This window comes from Takifugu flavidus, chromosome 14 (assembly GCF_003711565.1).
Source record: "Takifugu flavidus isolate HTHZ2018 chromosome 14, ASM371156v2, whole genome shotgun sequence".
Taxonomy (NCBI): Eukaryota; Metazoa; Chordata; class Actinopteri; order Tetraodontiformes; family Tetraodontidae; genus Takifugu; species Takifugu flavidus.
In genome coordinates this window covers 2,050,093-2,070,022 of record NC_079533.1, presented here as the reverse complement: position 1 = coordinate 2,070,022, position 19,930 = coordinate 2,050,093, and the positions used below count along the sequence as shown (strand labels likewise).

At 47.0% G+C, this 19,930-nt stretch overlaps 1 protein-coding gene across 9 annotated transcripts; it reads right to left on the bottom strand.

Moving 5' to 3' along the window:
* Positions 1 to 917: 917 nt before the first annotated feature.
* Positions 918 to 18,427, bottom strand: LOC130537415 (HMG box transcription factor BBX). 9 transcript variants are annotated; one of them, XM_057054233.1, is made up of 16 exons: positions 18,292 to 18,427; positions 13,894 to 13,971; positions 10,155 to 10,323; positions 9,822 to 10,079; positions 9,540 to 9,747; positions 9,396 to 9,463; positions 9,173 to 9,247; positions 8,712 to 8,789; positions 8,339 to 8,404; positions 7,270 to 8,020; positions 7,059 to 7,185; positions 6,634 to 6,782; positions 6,382 to 6,471; positions 5,930 to 6,151; positions 5,507 to 5,699; positions 918 to 4,465 (listed from the first exon to the last, which is right to left on the bottom strand). In XM_057054233.1, the coding sequence occupies exons 3-16, from the start codon at positions 10,308 to 10,310 to the stop codon at positions 4,402 to 4,404; spliced, it is 2,505 nt and encodes an 834-aa protein (XP_056910213.1). In that variant the 5' UTR covers positions 10,311 to 10,323; positions 13,894 to 13,971; positions 18,292 to 18,427; the 3' UTR covers positions 918 to 4,401. The 9 variants fall into 9 exon arrangements, with proteins under 9 accessions (XP_056910213.1, XP_056910218.1, XP_056910211.1 ...); XM_057054238.1 differs by lacking the exon at positions 18,292 to 18,427 and adding an exon at positions 15,209 to 15,357 and having other exon boundaries at positions 5,930 to 6,148; XM_057054231.1 differs by lacking the exon at positions 18,292 to 18,427 and adding an exon at positions 15,209 to 15,356.
* Between the last annotated feature and the right edge of the window lie 1,503 nt (positions 18,428 to 19,930).

The following is a 19,930-nucleotide window of genomic DNA, read 5'->3' as shown; positions in this document are numbered from 1 at the left end:
AGGATGGCACATCAATATGTGCCGTTGCAAGAAGGTTTGATGTGTCCTCCAGCGCAGTCTCAAGAGCATGGAGGAGATTCCAGGAGACAGGTAGTTACTCCAGGAGAGCTGGACAGGGCCGTAGGAGGTCCAAAAACCCTCAGCAGGATCGGTATCTGCTCCTTTGAGCAAGGAGGAACAGGATGAGCACTGCCAGAGCCCTACAAAATGACCTCCAGCAGGCCACTGGTGTGAATGTTTCTGACCAAACAATCAGAAACAGGCTCCATGAGGGTGGCCTGAGGGCCCACCCTGTAGTGGGCCCTGTGCTCACTGCCCGGTACCGTAGAGCTCGATTGGCATTTGCCATAGACCACTAGAATTGGCAACTACACCACTGGCATCCTGTGCTTTTCACTGATGAGAGCAGGTTCACCCTGAGCACATGCGACAGACGTGAAAGGGTCTGGAGATGCTGTGGAGAACTTTATGCTGCCTGAAACATCATTCAACATGACCGGTTTGGTGGTGGGTCAGTGATGGTCTGGGGAGGCATATCCCTGGAAGGACGCACGGACCTCTACAGGCACCCTGACTGTTATTAGGTATCGGGATGAAATCCTTGGACCCATTGTCAGAACCTACGCTGGTGCAGTGGGACCTGGGTTCCTCCTGGTCCACGACACTGCCCGACGAAGTGTTCCTCTAATTTTTTTGAGCAGTGTACTTTGCAATACCGCTTTAGTTAAAATATTGTGTGCGCATGTATTTTAACTTGATTTTTTTATGCCAAATATGCAAAATAACAATTTTTGGGCCGAAACAAACCGAAACACTAATTGCAAATCTGTATCACCTCCAAACCAGGAATGATTCTTGTGCAGTCAAAATTAAAAAAAAAAGGAAAATGACACGGATAAAACAATCTCACACAGATGTTAGAGTTGTTATTTTTAATAGGTGCTCAAGAAGTAATAGAGGCGTCAGCACAAAGTGAAAAAGGAATAATATTTGCATCAGCAAACAGTGTTATGACATAAGAGTTGTGTGTGCTGGGGGGTAAGAAGGGGCAGGAATCTGAGGGACCCGTCACTAAGCAGGGTTACAGTAAGGCAAGGCTGGATTTAACAACAGGGCCTGACACAATGGAAATAATAATAATAGTGATAGCAATAACATAAATTAGTTGAACACACTATCAAATGAAAGACGAAGACAATGAAAGATCTGGCAAACCCTCCTCTCCACTTAAAAATAAAAAAAACTAAGCCAGGATCTACATTCCAGTAAAGGGTAGATAGTCTTATACATGTTCATGTATAAATGGATGCATATTCAGGTACTATTTCAATGCTGTTGTTGTTGTTTTTTTGTGGTTTTTGTTGTTTTTTTTAAACTCAGCTATACTTCTAAAAAGGAACCGTAATAAATAAGTTGGAACTCAAGCATTCGGCTGCTCTGCCTACGGGAGCAGGTCGGTGTGTGAGGAGGAGCTGTCCTGAACACACACCACAGAGGAAAACTGCAGGGAGGTCTTGTCCTACACACACAACAATCTCTCATCTCTCCAACGGGCGGCTGCTGTTCGCGTCACAACTGTTGGAGCACACGACACGCCTCGGAAACAGTACGCCATCATCGCATACATACAGTACAATCAAGACTGAATTAGAAAAATACAGTTACAAAATGATTACATTCAAGAAGACAGTACTAGCACAAAAGGGTGTTATAATCATTTAGGTAACTAATATAGGAACTTTATATAAGCATTTCTAGATAGAAAAGGTGAGTTTGTAGGGAAATGACATTATTATGGCTGTTTTATAGATGTATGGATACAGTTCTGACTGGATTTCCTACAGGTAAGAGCTACAATGCATAATTTCCACAGAGTGGGTGAAAAGTATGGATTTTTGTTTAAAGACCATGATCATTTTGGTTTGGGTCATAAGGTGCAAAGATCGTATATTAAAAGAGGCATTATGCGGTGCCAGTTTGTTACACTTCACTGCAACTCTGGGTTTGAACACCAAGGAAATCCCAATGAATTGTGCTGATATCACTACCTGAAGATCTGCCAACCTTAAAAATGCAGTGCAACTATTATGAGCGTTCTATTAAAAGGAATAAATAAATAAATCTGGATTTCCTTTTGAATAAATCGTTCACTCTTTGGCAAAAGTCAATAAAATTTAGGCAAATATATCCCTATTTTGGGGGGAAGACCGGTTCTTTTTTGTCTCAAAGAAGCACATCAGCGGAAGAACTACACCCTTGGACTTGTGTGTCCGAGCACAATAATTGGCGGGTTTCGTTGTGATAAAGTACACTGTTGTGTCCTCAACTGGGAAAAGCCTACGCCGAGTCTGTCTGTGAAGGGATCCCACCAGTGTGGCATGTACAGTCGGACATGACCTAACGTTCTCTAAGTCCCATTCACATCCTCCCCGACTGTCAGTCACGTAGTGTTTGCACACTGAGCAGAAGGAACACACGCGGTGCGCCCCCCCCCCACGTGTGAAGAATATTAACGCTTCGCTTCAGACAACATTCCATCAAATCCAAAAAATCGGGGCGAGGGTTCCGAGGAGAACGCACACGACTTAACAAAAGATGTACAAAAGAAACCAGCTATAAAAGAGGAACTGTATAGAAATTCAAACAGGTGGGGGGAAGGGAGGGCTGGAGGAGGCGAAGAGCATTGCCGGGGGGGGTGTAACGTTCAGATTTTCCAGGTTTAACTATCAGGAAGTCAGGAAGACAACAAACCTGCAGCCCAACACGGTTATCCTCTAAAAAAACAGCCATCAGAAGCGTGAAAGGGGAACAGACAAAGCTGGAAAACTAAGACAGCGGTTTAAAGCGACCATGATGCGGCCATCCGAATCTCAAAAAGGCCCAGAACAAACAGAAACAAATGGAAAATCCCGCTAAAATGCCTCATCTCCATTCGCTCTGGGAAGGACAGCAGCTTCGCCTGGTCTGACACATTCAAGAAGCATCTCAGCTAAAGTCTATATACAGAATGCTCATTTCATGAGACACATTAAAGTATTTTTTCAAAACCATCCAATACAAACGACTGCCAAACAATATTTCTTCATATTTGAGGACTGGTTCAGTTTCAGAGTCAATAAATTGATTGGTAGATGTTTACGCTACTTGTATAAATAATGTTAAAGTCAGAACGACCTCCCTCTTTTAGTTTAGGACAAGGGGAGGACGCGTGGGCACGTCTTCCACCCCATCCTGTCAATAATGCGTCCAAACCTCCCGCCAGGTGGAGACGAGGCATTTTCATATCCGTCCAGGAACAAGCGGAACAAATGACTGCAGTAATGACTAAAAAAAATAAAAGCAAGAACTGGATCCTTACTAATTGCTACGGAAAACTGCAATAAGATCAAGTATTAAGAAAAACTGCATCTTTAGTGAAAGAAATTGGGGGTGAGAAGCGCGATGTCATTCAGTGGAATGTTGGACGAGCCGGGCGGGGTCAGGACGTGGGGATTTAAGGCCAAAGCTGGAATCGTTTTCACGCATCTTCCCCATAGTAACAAGCACTTTAGAAGTTGTGTGACTCTGTCTCAAACCTGAAGAGGACACGCAGGACAGCTAAGGGACAGCTAAGGGATTAAAAGGACAAACACCGAGCCTGCAGATCTTACACATTCAACCTAACGGGACTATTTGTAACTAAAAACTACTGTTTTACAGTAGCATCCGTATAACATGTTTTTACATATCAAAATAGGGAACCATAATATCTCAGCTGTACACAACGTGCGTGTACCACAGGGGGACACCAAGCAAACTGTGTGGAAGTGAATCCATCACTCACCCTGGTTAAAGTGTTTTTGGGTTGAAGCTTGAAGGAAAGGAACGGATAAGACCTGTTCAAACACAGAGGTATTCTACCAGAGGTGGAAGGAACGTTTCAGTAGAGTGTGTGTGTGTGTGTGAGGTACAAAGATTACAGAAAGCTGTGCTCCTCTAGAGGCTAATGCAGTGTGGGCTATGTCTTGAGATAGAACGCTGTTTTTCAACCGTGAGATCTCAGAAACGTCTGTGACATGACCAAACGGTGAGGGATCCACCCAGGACAACCAGTTCTAAAAGGGACACATGCAGTGGGGAGCAGCTTGGTTCTGCACAGGCTCCAACGGAGCAGCTAAAGGGGTGTAAGAGGAATTCACAAAGGCATCCTCGGTCACACCTAAGGAAGGTTTCAGAGAAAACACTGAGATAATAATAAGCAGGAGGAGGAAGAGGAGGCGTTCCCTATCCTCTGCCACAAACCCTTTCTCAAACAGATTCCCAGCGGAGGAAATGAGGAGTCTATCCAAAGCTTGCTGATCAAGTCGCCATTTAATGTGGGACCGCTGAGGAAAGCGAAGCTGGGCTCCTGAACTTCACTGATCAGCACAGCAGTGGCGTCTGTCCGAGCTCCTTCTCCTGAGGGTCTGTCAATCCTCGCTGGGCTCTGGAACAAGACAACAGACCAGATTTAACAATGTGCTTTCACACGGCTCCTCCACACACAACGTGCGTTTCTTATTCACAACAGGTCAGAGGTCAGGGGTTAGAGGTCAGGGGTTAGAGGTCAGGGTGGGACCAAATTCATCTTATGGTACCACCACCACCATCATAATCATAATCAACATCATCATTAACACGGATGATAGATAGATAGATAGATAGATAGATAGATAGATAGATAGATAGATAGATAGATAGATAGATAGATAGATAGATAGATAGATAGGTGGGTGGGAGGGTGGGTGATGGATGGATAGGTAGGTAGGTAGGTAGGTAGGTAGATAGATAGATAGATAGATAGATAGATAGATAGATAGATAGATAGATAGATAGATAGATAGATAGATAGATAGATAGATAGAGGGATGGTAGATAGAGGGATGAACAGATAGAGGATGACAGATAGATGGATGACTGATAGAGGGATGACAGATAGAGGGATGACAGATAGAGGGATGAACAGATAGAGGGATGACTGATAGAGGGATGACAGATAGATGGATGACTGATAGAGGGATGACAGATAGAGGGATGAACAGATAGAGGGATGACTGATAGAGGGATGACAGATAGAGGGATGAACAGATAGAGGGATGACCGATAGAGGGATGAACGATAGAGGGATGAACAGATAGAGGGATGACCGATAGAGGGATGACAGATAGAGGGATGACAGATAGAGGGATGACCGATAGAGGGATGACAGATAGAGGGATGACAGATAGAGGGATGACAGATAGAGGGATGATAGATAGATAGATAGAGGGATGACCAGATAGAGGGATGAACAGATAGAGGCATGAACAGATAGAGGGATGATAGATAGATGGATGACCGATAGAGGGATGACCGATAGAGGGATGACAGATAGAGGGATGACCGATAGAGGCATGAACAGATAGAGGGATGACCGATAGAGGCATGAACAGATAGAGGGATGACCGATAGAGGGATGAACAGACGGACGGACGGATGCTGTCCTCACCCGTTAACATTCTCCATGGCAGCTACTTCAGCGAGGGCGGCCAGGCTGAAGAACGCAGGCAGCTCAGGCGCTCCACAGCTCCTCTGAGCCTCCTCTCCTGTGGAAATACTGTAGCACCCTTGATCATTGCATAAATTCTGTTGGGGTAATGGCTTCATTTCCTCTTCCTGGTTTAGGTCCCTAGTTTTATCTCCTGTAAAAAACAAGAACAAACACGATGACCCACACAAGACAGGAGCGTAGAGGTTTGAGTTTACACAGCAGCAGGATACCCTTATTATTATTCACCCAAACCAAAGGACAATAAATAAATAAACCTTGAATAAAGAGGCGTGTGACATCACCGCCTAGTCGTCAGTTTAGGCTAGTTCTGCAGCCCCAGCAGGTTTGAGAGATAATGAAATGAAGATAAGGCCTCCTCACCTTCAAATAGAGACACGGTGCCATCTGCTGTGCGCACTAAGTGTATGATCTTGTTCTTCCTGGCCTTCCTCTTCTGGCTACCAACTAGGTTCTCCTTGCTCGTGGTGCCCTGTGCCTCCGCCCCCACCGTGGGCCCGGGATCATAGGTCTTGGCGTTGAACGGTGGATCCAGCAGGATGGAGTCTCTCTCGGCCGCTGCCGCTGCCACTGCCACTGCCACTGCTGGGGAGAAAAGGTTCAGAGCAGATGTGACGGCCGGCCGCGTGGCTTCCCCCCCGCCGCGCCGACCCACGGATATATTCCCCGACAGGAAATTCCGATCCGAACGTGAAGGGTCGGTGTTGGATGAGCATCATACGCGTTGCGTAGATGTCCAAAGTAAAGCCGGAGCGTTGCGTCAGCCTGTGACGTGAACGTTCCAGCTTTACGAGGCACAAAACAGACTAGTTCACCTTTTTCCAGTGCACCTGGTTTGTCCTTTCTGTGTTTTGGCTTGAAAACAATCTTGGGGAATGAAGGCTTTTTCTTAGATGGAGATGACCCTGATATACCACAACACACAAAGAAACAAAGAGCATGGGAATGCCGTGTTATGGAGGCGCCTTGGATTCAACAAAGAAAGGGGGTGCAGAGTGGCGTGTGGATGTGATGAGCGTCTGGGGTCCATTATGCAGCAATGACGGTAGAAACACTGCCGGTCCTACCTTTCTTGCCTTTGAAGAGCTCTTCTTGGGCGGTGGGGCTTTCAGTCTTCTTCTTGGTGACAGAAGCGCCCTTCTTATCGAAGGTCATGGGGCTGTACTGCGGCAGGCTGTTAAACTTCCTTTCAAACTCTTCCTCCAACTTCCCAAGCCTGAAAGACCCATTACAAGTTGATCCGATTTATGACCATACAGATTAATCAGCCTTTCTATAATCTGAGCAGCCTTTAACATACACGACGGACTCTGACGTGCACTGTACAAGTTCTTCTGAACCATCTTTAGTTCAGGTTTACATTTACAACGGCTTCAGCCTAAAAGGTGCATAAAGCAGATAAATAGAATCTATCTCCGTGTCACCCAGCAGGTGGTCTAACAGGCACCGAAAGACAGCTAATCTAAGGGTCCTGAGAGGAGACGCCACTGACCCCTGTGAAGACTCGTCTTTGGCCTTGGATTTCTTCGGCTTCTTGGGATTACTCGGTCCCATCTGAGACACGGTCCAACTGTCATCGCTAGCGTCGTGGTCAAAAGCCCGGAAAGCCCCTTTTTTACCTGCGTGGCAGAAAACCGTTAGCCAATAGGGTTTGGGAACGCTCGGAGGGACGCCGGCATGTGCTCGTTGGGATCCACACGCACCTCGGTCGATATTTGCTCTGAGTGAAGTCAGCATTCCCTCAGAAACAAGCGTTTTGTACAGGGCGCCCTTACATCTCCGCTCGGACTTCCTGGAGCCACAGTTCTCAAAGCTGGCCTCGGAGGCCTCCTTCCCTTGGGCGTCCTCTTTAGGCTGAACGTCTGCGGGGCTACAGGGGGGCTGGTGCGCCTCCGCCACGCTGCCCGACAGGTCCGGCATCTCCAGATCTGGCACCGCTTCCTCCGTCTTGGGACTAACAGCTTCGTTCTCTCCCTTCACCATCACCAGAGAGGAACCGTTGGCTCCGCCCTGCCCACCGATGACCTCTGCGACCTTCTCTGCCTCCGCAACGTCGGGTTTCTTCTTCTTTTTGGACACAACGGCGTTGGTGCTACCGCTGCTCCTCTTGGGCTTCTTCTTGGGCTTCTCTTCTCTTTCTACGTTTGATTCTGCGTGCTGGAGGTGCGTCTTCTTCGCTGAGCAAGGCGTTTCACCTTTGTCATGTGACTGCGCCCCCGCGCTCTTCTTGCTCTTTTTCACAGGTGCATTCTGGGCATTGGGTGGTGGGGGAGCGGTGTCGGTGGAGGTAGAAGAGGTGGAGAACGGACCCGAGTCGGATGCTGGAGGACCGCCGTCGGCGTCGGCCATCTCCTTCTTGATCTCTGGCTTGATTGTGGTTAGCTGTAGAGAGGAGCTGTCCTCAGGACACGGCTGGACGAGGTCCATTTTTCCAGCTTCGGACGCTAAACACATCTGGGCAAATACGGGAGAAGGCGATGCTCAAATATTGCAACATTCCGTGAAAGCTCACAGTATCCACAATTTATCCACGCCTGCGAACAGTTCTAATTCATCAATAATCCTGCTTCAAATCTGAATCATTTTGTGCACGTTTCTCTTAACGACGCGCGCTTCAACGGTCTGGAGGCCTTATTGGCGTGCCGACCCCTTCCTCCTCATCCTCCTCATCACCCTGTCGGACTCTGGGGATGTTCTTTTCATAGCCACCGAGTTGCTAAACTGTTCCCAGTTCTGTTTAAAGAATGTCTCCTTTACGACCGACTGTTTTACCTCAGCGAGCTGGAAAAGCGCCGACTGCCTGCAGGGTTTTCCTTCAGGTGCCGCAGAGAGAGACGACTGTGAACACACAATCAGGTCCGCTTTACCGACCAAGCACTTCATCCATATGTTAGCCATAATAGTTAGCCATAAATGCTAACTAGCAGCTTAACAGGTGTAACATTAAAGACAAGACGGGGAGGAGGATTTGTGACCCGGTGGGTAGTAGATGTGCAAAGGTGCGCGGGCTGGGGGGGCAGCGGGAGCTCAGGGGGGGTCACAAAGGCTGCTGGTGTGACTCCACACCCATGGGTCTACAGCTCGGTATAAGATTCAAGAGTAAGCTTAAAGTTAAGGAGGGGGAATAAAGGCAGGGGGGTCGTACCTCGGCTGCTGGGGGAAGGACAGGCTTGGCCTTGCTTTCAGCCACATCAGGCACTCTGTTTGCCATCGTTCCAGACGTCTGCAACACAAAAGCAGCTTTGGCTCAAACGTTCTGGAAGCAGGAATCCTCATAATTCACTGTCAGGGAGGGAAACCACTCAAAAGTGCAACATGAATAATATATATATTATTAAAGCCACATTAATGATGCAGGGTTTGCATAAATATTTGAATATTAAGCGAGACAAAAACCGATCACGAGGGGCATTTCTTCAATACTAGATGCCTTTTATGACGCTCAAACGGTAATTTGCCGGTCGCAAACGACACCTGTTGTTCTGGTTCTCAACATTGTGCACGTTAACGAAGGCGCGTTCACGTTTGAGGTGACGCGAGCGGAGAAAATGACACTTAAAGGAAGATCTGCATTGCTATGACGATAAAGGAGTAATCAACACAGACCTCTTCCGTGTGCCCGGGAAAAGAGCGCCCCTCGCAGGCTTTGTCTGGTAAACTGGGCTTTGTGTCGGAGGGCATCTGGAGAGGTGTGGAATGACACGTAAAAACACAAAAAACAGATGCAAAAACGCAGAAAAGCAGGAGCCAAATGCAACAGAAGAGGCCAAATCATCAATTAGCTCGTGACTTCCGGGGGGGGGGGGGGGGGGGGGCAGCAGTGGCCTACCTCTCTGTTGCTGAGGGCGTGTTCTCCGGCTAACAGCAGCATGCTAAGGCCTCCCATCTTTGTAGGATCTGGACAAAAGGAACAAGCGTGACCACAGAAGCCGTGGAGGTCGTGGAGGCCGCCGCGCCGCCACCTGCCACTCACCTGCCATGGCGAAGTTAAACTGTGGCATGCTCTCGGCTTTGGGCACTCTCTTGGCAGTGGTGTCCTTGGCGACGCCGGAGCTGGAGGGGTAGGACCAAACCTTCTTGCGGGCGTTGTTGACGGGCTGACACGGAGAGCTCTTGACTGGTTTGCTGGTTGTGGGACACCACCTGTAGCCTGGATTCGCCTTCATAAAAGCATCTTTATACTGAAAGACAATCCAGAACTTGAGTTTTATTGAGCGTTACGATGCAGCTGAGGTCCAGAGGAGCTCCGCCTCACCTCCTTCGCCATGTCCGTGTATTTCTGCTTTTCTTTGGGTTCCAGCACCGCCCACCAATCGGCCAAGATCTTGGTGGCCCCGCGATTGTCCAGGCGAGGGTGCTCCTGCCGCACCAGGGAGCGGTGGCGTTTGCAGAAGAGGAGGAAGGCGTTCATGGGCCGTCTCGCCCGTTGTTCGTTGGAGTCCTCCTCCACCTCTTCGGTTGTGCTTCCACACTGGGGGGGAGAGCCCTGCGCCTGGCGGAACAGCTCTGCCTGCTGGGAACGAGTCGGAAACTGAGGGGTCTGCGGAGGCTCGGGGGGGGGGCGCAGCACCCTCTCACGCGCACTCACCTTCTCCAGCTCCTCCTCGTCCTCTTCTTCTTCCTCCTCGGAGAAATCCAGAGCCTTCTTCGACAGAAGAGGATGCCACTGCAGACATTTGCGCTTTGGCCGTTTGCACGTGACCTCCCCTCCAACAGGGGGCTCCTTCCTTCCTCCCCCCTTCATGGTACTAGGGCACCTGGGTGTGATACAGCAGTGAGGACAGGCCCGCTCCACCTTTAAGGTCAGACTTCAAACCTTCCTCTTTGACAAAGCTTATTGCCACTGATGTGTAGTCCCAGTTATTATCCTAGACATAATTATCATATATATGATATATATGTGTGTGTGTGTGTGTATATACACCCGGCAGCCTCGGCCTATCACAAATAATCATATATATCATATATAATCATATAAATATGATATAATATAACATATTTGCCTATAGGCCGAGGCTGCCGGGGTCCAGAAACATGATCACCTGACAGGCCCCATGGTCTCCTCTCCACCTCACCTCTCATCCTCTCCTCTCTTCTCTTCGTCTCCTCCTTTCTCTCCTCCTCATATCATCTCCTCTGGTCTATCATCTCTCTCGTCCGCTACTCTCCTCTGGTCTTCTCCTCCTTTCTCTCCTCCTATCATCTCCTCTGTTCTTCTCCCCTCTCTCTCTCTCTCCGCTACTGTCCTCTGGTCTTCTCCTTTCTCTCCTCCTATCATCTCCTCTGGTCTATCATCTCTCTCGTCCGCTACTGTCCTCTGGTCTTCTCCTCCTTTCTCTCCTCCTATCATCTCCTCTGGTCTATCATCTCTCTCGTCCACTACTGTCCTCTGGTCTTCTCCTCCTTTCTCTCCTCCTATCATCTCCTCTGGTCTATCATCTCTCTCGTCCACTACTGTCCTCTGGTCTTCTCCTCCTTTCTCTCCTCCTATCATCTCCTCTGGTCTATCATCTCTCTCGTCCGCTACTGTCCTCTGGTCTTCTCCTCCTTTCTCTCCTCCTATCATCTCCTCTGGTCTATCATCTCTCTCGTCCACTACTGTCCTCTGGTCTTCTCCTCCGTTCTCTCCTTCTATCATCTCCTCTGGTCTATCATCTCTATCGTCTGCTACTGTCCTCTGGTCTTCTCCTCCGTTCTCTCCTGTTCTCATCACCTCTGGTCTTCTATCATCTCCTCTTCGGTTCTCTCTTTTCTTTCCAACTCTCCTCCTTTCCTCTGCTCTGTTTTCTTTCTCCCTCCCCCTCTCCTGTTCTCTCTCCTCTAATTTTTTCTTCTTTCTCCCCCCCTCCTCTCCTTTTTTCTCCACTCTTTTTCTCTTTTCACCTTTCCTCTCTTCGTATCCTCCGTTCTCTCCTCCTATCATCTCCTCTGGTCTCCCTCATCACCCTCCTCTCCCCTTCTGTCCTGTCCTCGTATCCTCCGTTCTCTCCTTCTATCATCACCTCTGGTCTTCTATCATCTCCTCTTCGGTTCTCTCTTTTCTTTCCAATTCTCTTCCTTTCCTCTGCTCTTGTTTTCTTTCTCCCCCTCTCCTGTACTCTCTCCCATTAATCTTTTCTTCTTTCTTCCCCCCCTCCTCTCCTTTTTTCTCCACTCTTTTCCTCTTTTCACCTTTCCTCTCTTCGTCTCCTCCGTTCTCTCCTTCTATCATCTCCTCTGGTCGTCATCTCTCTCGTCTGCTACTGTCTCTCTGTTCTTCTCCTCCGTTCTCTCCTTCTATCATCTCCTCTGGTCTCTCATCTCTATCGTCTGCTACTGTCTCCTGGTCTTCTCCTCCGTTCTCTCCTTCTATCATCACCTCTGTCTTTATCTATCCCTCTTTCCTCCCTTCGGTTCTCTCTTTTCTTTCCAATTCTCTTCCTTTCCTCTGCCTTGTTTTTCTTTCTCCCCCTCTCCTGTTCTCTCTCCTCTAATTTTTTCTTCTTCTCTTCCCCCCCTCCTCTCCTTTTTTCTCCCTCTTTTTCTCTTTTCACTCTTTCTTCTCTTCGTATCCTCCGTTCTCTCTCTCCTATCATCTCCTCTTGTCGTCCCTCATCGCCTCTCTCCCCTTCTGTCCTCTCTTCGTATCCTCCTTTCTCTCCTCTATCATCTCCTCTGGTCGTCCCTCATCGCCTCTCTCCCCTTCTGTCCTCTCCTCATATCCTCCGTTCTCTCCTCCTATCATCTCCTCTGGTCGTCCCTCATCGCCTCTCTCCCCTTCTGTCCTCTCCTCATATCCTCCGTTCTCTCCTCCTATCATCTCCTCTGGTCTTGCCTCATCGCTCTCGTCCTCTCCTGTCCAGTCCTCGTCTCTTCCGTTTTTTCCTGTTCTCATCTCCCGTGGTCTTCTCTCATCATCTCTGGTCCTCTCCCTTCTCCTCCCCGTTCTCCTGCTCTCCTCTCCTCTCGTCTTCTTTCTCCCCCTCTCCTGTCCTCTCGCCTCTCCTCTTTTCTTCTTTCTCTCCCCCTCCTCTCCTTTTTTCTCCACTCTTTCTCTTTTTTCACCTTTCCTCTCCTTGTATCCTCCGTTCTCTACTTCCATCTCCTCTCCTATCCTCTCCTCGTATCCTCCGTTCTCTACCTCCATCTCCTCTTCTATACCCTTCTCTTCACGTAGATCAAGTGATGTTCTATCGTAGTTTTTCTTTCAGGGTATCTAACGTGGAAGGTATGCACGTTAGATCAGTTTCGTGTCACTCGACAAGCTTCCCATGTGGGACAACAGTTGTAGCTGTTAGCATGAACAGAATTCTAAAGGCACTTGATACTGAATGAATCGTTCTAGATTTATTTTTATTTCAATTCCAGACTAAATACATAAAACTATAAAGGCAGTAATAAATGCCACACAGAGCTAAGAATCCCAAGTCCCCCCCCCCCCCCCCCAACCACAAGCAGGCAAACAACAGAGTCATGAGGACACGTGCAAGAGACAGTATATGGACAATGTGGACATTGGCCCATGTCCATGTTGCTCTCTGGAAAGAGGAGTCTGATAGCTGTGTTAGCAGCACAAACTCCTCCTGTTTACAATAAGTATCACCAATAAGCTTCTGATTTCCCTGTGTGTGTGTGTGTGCGTGTGTGTGTGTCCATATCACCCAGGTAATAGAGCAGACCTGATGTCTTTCAACGCAAACGTTTCAGCTGTTAAACTAAGATTAATTCCTCTGGTTTCTTTACCTGCATCAGCGTTTTAAGATCTAAATTTGGGTCTAAATTTGGTCCTTTAGGAGTCCGTAAACATTTATATTTGAGTTCCTACAGTGAGCTTTATGTTGAATTCATGTGACAGTAACCAGGACAGGTGCAAACAAATTCTCTTTAGATCACCGGTCCGATTTAGGAACTCTGGTAGCAAATTTCAGATAAAACAGCAAGTTGGACATTTTTGTCACTCAATAAATATTTTAGCTCAGTTTGTCCTCTGATACACTGAAACAGTCCACAAAAACGGTATTAATTATGTCCATTTTTAGCTTTTGTAATGAATTTCATTGAACTTTTCCAAGTAAATCAGTTAATTCGTTATACAGCATTTATAATCTCAGGATTAGTTTATGCAAGACTACAACTGGTGACTGTTTAGCGAAGGTGTTATAAATGAAGAATGTTGCATATTTGAACGAATAATCCCTTCGTGTCATCTGTACGGATTTTTTACTCCACCGTGAATACAAACATGAGCTAAATGAAAATTAGCCATCGATGAAATGAGTCCATGTGGTCCAGATTGGACGTGAGTGTTTGTAAACGTGGATGTGGGCTGGAGAAGGTTGAATACTTACTGGAGATTAAAGTATGGAAATGCTGTATGAGTGATGATGATGAATCTGCCACAGTCTTTGTCATGCAATGACGATAACCTATAAAACACAAGACAGTGCTCTCAGTCGTGCCTCACACTCAGGTCTGCAACAACACAGATACACAACTTTAACACGGCTGCTGGGGAGCCAGCGTGCACGGTGGCACATTCGGGTCTGATCTGATTACCGATCGCTTGCATCGTGCGGTCGATCCGCCCTTGCTGCTCAAAACCAACAACAACAACGACGACAACAACAACACGTAGGCCAACACAAGGGTGGATGCATGAGCCCAGGGGGGACTTGGAGGGACAGACACCGGTGCACCGGCTGCTGGCGCTGCGCAGATGTTGAGTTCTCAGGTAAAAGTGCTGATGCCCGCCCGCCCGGGCTGTCCCCGGTCCGGCCAGCAGCCGCGGCTCCGCACGCTCGACAACAGCCCAAAATCGGAGTGCTCATGCAAATCCGGCAACTATCTGCGGAGCTAAAGCGAGGCTGCCTCCGTGCACACATTTTCATCCCCGTGCAAAATGTCGATCCCAGCGCTGACAAGCGAGCGAGAGTCCATCTTGCTTCGCTTTGAAGGAAAAGGCACACAAGTACAGTAGAGGGGATATTTCACTCCTGTCACACTCCCCCGGCGGGTCCGAATGCGTCTCAGGCCACTGAAAAACCCCCACAGTCATTAATTAAACCGGGGATCTTCTGCCTGGGGCCACGCATTTGTGAGAAAGCCTCCGCCGGCCAGTCGCTCCATTTTCTACCCCTGTTACTAGGAATAAAAGTAGCTAGTTAGCCTGCTAGCTCCACAGTCTGCTAACTGGACGCGTCATAGTTTCAACATACAATGGTTCCCAAAGACAAGCTTGTGATAAATGGTCTGAGTGGAGACGCGGAGCCGCACGCCATGACAGCGGTTGTTGGGGCTGCAGCTTTGCACAAAACCCGGGTTTGATGCGGGGAGGAAGCGGAGGGAAGGTGGTGGTGGTGGTGGTGGAGAGGGGGGGGGGGGTCCGATCACCTCACTGAAGAGCAGCGAAAATGACACGGACATTTCAAACGGCACCACTGAAAACGCCGAGTCCGTGCGTGCGTGCGTGCGCGCGCGTTAACGGCAGTGTTAGCCGTGTCGCCGTGGAGGAAACAGCAGGCGGACATCATGCCCAAGCCAGCGGTAATAACACATTTTAACACTGACTGACTGGCAGGGAGAGGGACGACACCGGGTTGGAACGGAACACTAATCCAAGCACAAGTTTTCTGTCATTAACATGTCGTTAAGGTCTCCACATACCTGTAATATCCTACTTAAGCAGCGTGCGGGCCCACTCATCATCATCGGTGCTGCTGGCCACCTTTAAACTTATTGACACATCATAACAGTCCAGCACTGGCTGTGCTCAACAGTGCGTCAAGCCCAACACAATGGCGCACGCCCAACCGGAAGAGAACACAACGGTCACCAAAATAAAATCACTACCCGTCAGAACCGTTTCGATTCCCTCAAGAGCAGAGTGAGAATCTGTGTGAGTACCAAACGAATACAAGAAGTGATATAAGGCATCATTTAAACTAGTTGTGAATCTATTTTGATGCAACATAGTTGATCTTGGTGCAGCAGGAATGATATTGTTGGGAATTCAACATCATAACTTTAACTGTAACTAATTTCCTTTGTATCAATAAAGTATTTCTAATAAACAAATCTAAGCATGGCAAAAAAATTAAAGCATCAACAGATACTCTCATTGTTAAAGAACATGGTCATCGTTTACGATGTTAGATTTTTACCATATATTTATTTACTCGACTAATATAATTAACTTACGGTGCTGTGTACGAGGTTTGAAATGGTTTCAATTGCTAACGATTACTGTGCTAAAGTCCTACCTGTTTAAGCTCAGCGATGCTGCAATTAGTGACCTCCACAGGTTCAAGCTTAAGGACAATAGTTTGATCAAAGACCATACGTGCCTTGATCCTGCAGCATCAAGGGACAACACCTGCACAACCTCGTCCAATGATCATCAAGCATAATTATCCTGTGTTTAACCTCTGAATTTAGCCTCAGTCGCAGCTGCATATACTCACAATATGTTGGCCTTCCACCTTCCCCTGTACACATCTGCATGTTAGCAACCTTAGCAGCTATAGGTTCATCAACCTGCAATGCTGAAGCTTCCTACCCGAATCCCAACTCGTAATAAAATATATCCAACCTAGTTAGATGTAACCACACCTTCCTCTAGAAGAACCCTTGATTCCATAACCTGCCGCTTCTCCAGACCCTCGAGTCCCACTTCCGAATAATTAAAGTATCAAGAAAGTATTTCTAAATCAACAAATCTAAACATGGCAAAAAAATTAAAGCATCAACAGATACTCTCAATGTTAAAGAACATAGTCATAGTTTACGATGTTAGATTTTTACCATATATTTATTTACTCTACCAATATAATTAACTTACGGTGCTGTGTACGAGGTTTGAAATGGTTTCAATTGCTAACGATTACTGTGCTAAAGTCCTACCTGTTTAAGCCCAGCGATGCTGCAATTAGTGACCTCCACAGGTCCGAGCTTAAGGACAATAGTTTGATCAAAGACCATACGTGCCTTGATCCTACAGCATCAAGGGACAAGACCTGCACAGCTTCGTCCAATGATCATCAAGCATAATTATCCTATGTTTGACCTCTGAATTTAGCCTCAGTCGCAGCTGCATATACTCACAATGTGTTGGCCTTCCACCTTCCCCTGTACACATCTGCATGTTAGCAACCTTAGCAGCTATAGGTTCATCAACCTGCAATGCTGAAGATTCCTACCCGAATCCCAACTCGTAATAAAATATATCCAACCTAGTTAGATGTAACCACACCTTCCTCTAGAAGAACCCTTGATTCCGTAACCTGCCGCTTCTCCAGACCCTCGAGTCCCACTTCCGAATAATTAAAGTATCAATAAAGTATTTCTAAATAAACAAATCTAAACATGGCAAAATAATTGAAGCATCAACAGATACTCTCAATGTTAAAGAACATGGTCATAGTTTACGATGTTAGATTTTTACCATATATTTATTTACTCGACCAATATAATTAACTTACGGTGCTGTGTACGAGGTTTGAAATGGTTTCAATTGCTAACGATTACTGTGCTAAAGTCCTACCTGTTTAAGCCCAGCGGTGCTGCAATTAGTGACCTCCACAGGTCCACAGCTTAAGGACAATAGTTTGATCAAAGACCATACGTGCCTTGATCCTGCAGCATCAAGGGACAACACCTGCACAACTTCGTCCAATGATCATCAAGCATACTTATCCTATGTTTAACCTCCCTCTCCCCAGCTTCTTCTTCCAGCTCATCCGGAGGGATCCCCAGTCGTTCCCAGACCAGTCGAGAGACATAGTCGGGAACGTTATTAACGTTATTATCTGGGAATAATAGTTAGGTACAAACACACACGTGGTCCTCTCATTAGAAAACCATATAACACAAGCAACCATGTGGGAACCTGTCTCTCTTCTAAAAACAAACGACATTAAACATTAAATGTAACCGCAGCAAGTGATTTTCTCTTTAAATGAGCAAACTTTGGGGGGAGTTTAGACAACTTAAACAGAACAATATATAACTGAACTATGACCACCTTAATCTGGATAACCATCACATTTAGACTGTAGAAAAGTCTTCTGATATAATATGAGAGCATATTCGTGTTTTTATGCTCCATCCGCATATACGTTGAAAAACTGTTCTATTTTTTTTTTTACTGAAGAAAAAGAACAAACTAAATCAATGCGTTTAACACCCAAATAAACCGATTGAATTCTATCTTTGTTCAGCCGATGCTTTTATCATAGAACCGGAAATAGTTTTGTCATCGCGGTAAAATGACGACGGCACAGAAAGGCAGCATATCGCTGGGTGATGAATTTACTGTCGGCGAAGGCGACACATCCAACAACCTCGACCCCCCGAACAACACCGCGATCCACTGATTCGTGCCGAAACACAAACTTGTTCAGTCACACAAACCAACAAAAACCACTTTCGTTTTCCTCGAGGTGAGAGAAATCTCTCTCTCAGCTAACGTTCTATCCCTCCCCTCCCCCGGTCTGCAAAGTGCTCCCAGCCAGAATGGCCTGCGCTCGCTGACAACATCCCTGAATTAACTTTATCTTCAGCGTTGTCCGTCTGACAAAGGCCAGCCAAAACATCCAGGTTACATCTGAAGAGGCGGATAAGGACTCGCTAAAAAGCAGCTTCTAGTGGATCCCAGTTCAGACTTGTTGTAAGCTTCCTGGGTATTCGTGTCAACGTTGACTCCTCACAATGAGACAAATGTGACTATCAACAGCCCGCTTGTACTTTACCTGTGAGCGGTCGGGGCTTACAGCATGAAGCCGCTGCTGGAAACTTTAAAAACCTTCAGCTGGAAAATTATCAACAGTTTCGCAGCCTACTGTACGCATTGAAACTATCCACCATGACATGTAAGGCGGCCTGTGATTGGACGGCCGCGCTGATTGACAGGTCACCGTACCCAATCAGCTCGCCGCTTATATCCCGACGTCGCGAGTTTGGACAAACCCTCTCATCTAATGTCCAGGGCACGTGTGGTAGATTTATGTAAAGTTACCGAAATGCCTCCGAATTTTATTCAAATAGAAATAAGAGGGCTCGCTCAGCAACATGTTCTGGAAGTAAGTGACATCTAGAAAGGCGGGTCTTTGAAACGAGCGGATCGTTCCTCCTCTCTGCCCTCAGAATTCTCTCCAGCCTCGAATCTTTGTCACTTTGTTCTCCCAGAGAATCTCAGCGTGGATGTTTCAAACCCACCGAGCATCAAACATTGATACTATTCATCAAACACCTGTTGATCGTGAACCACCAACCAGCACTAATCCAGTCTTACAATACGCAGCGGAAGGTTTATAACAGCAATACCTCCATTTGTGATGGGGATTATAATAGAAGCAACCTCTAATAGCAACGCCCGAGCTGTGCATTTAACGCTTATAAACATATCTGATCTGGACAGTTTTATTTTTCTAGAGAGTAAAGACACTTTTTTGGGTGACTGACCTTTGACCCAGCATCGTCTTGTTGATTAACTGTGAGTTAATCAGGAAACCCTTAATCATTCAGGGAAAAGGCCCCATTATAACAATGGGGATAAACACTAAGGACGCACCTTCGTTGCCACCCTACAGGTGCTGTGACCTGAGGAACGCCACAACACATATTTCACATTAATGTGACATTGTGATGATAACAGAAAGAAAACGTTCCACGGCGTGCGGACGTTCACCAGAAGATGGCAAAAACTGAAACATGAACACAGAGCAGCAAATGGAAGCATTCAAGATGAGGAGCGTCCCGGGAAATATGGAGTCCTATCGATGGTTTTGGGGAAAGAGGAAATGGGGTTATGAGGTCATTGTGACACCCAGTCAATAAACCCTCCACATAGTTTCAGAAGTCTTGGACACAAGCAGATGTTTTAAAAAGAGAAAAGGTTCAACAAGTTCCTGTTTCACTCGCAATGAAGAACAGTGTGATACTAAAAAGAGAAATGGTGAAATAAAAGGAATAATGTGCTGGTGTTAAATTCACACGGCTGTTACACTCTTCTGAGATATAGTGTAATATTGTAGAGAATAAATATAGCAGAGATTTAACGGGAAATGTTGAGGTAGAGGCGATCTGTGTGGTGATTATTGCTGTTTTAATGAGTGGTCTGAATGGCAACAGGCCCAAATGTCTGGTTGGTTCTGATGTTTGTGGTCGTGAACAGAGGTGCGAGTTGAGTCTTCAGCTGCACTTAAAGGGACGCAAACGTGATACATACATTTTCCTGGGGGGGTCCAGCTCCTCCTCCAGGACACAAACGTGCAGAAACAGCTTGTAGATGCAAAGGTGTGAGTGAACGGGGGTGGGGGGGTGGCTGATCTGTCCAGGAAGCCTGCTTCTCCTCCAGACTAACAGCGGGACAGGTGATGCGTAGAAGTC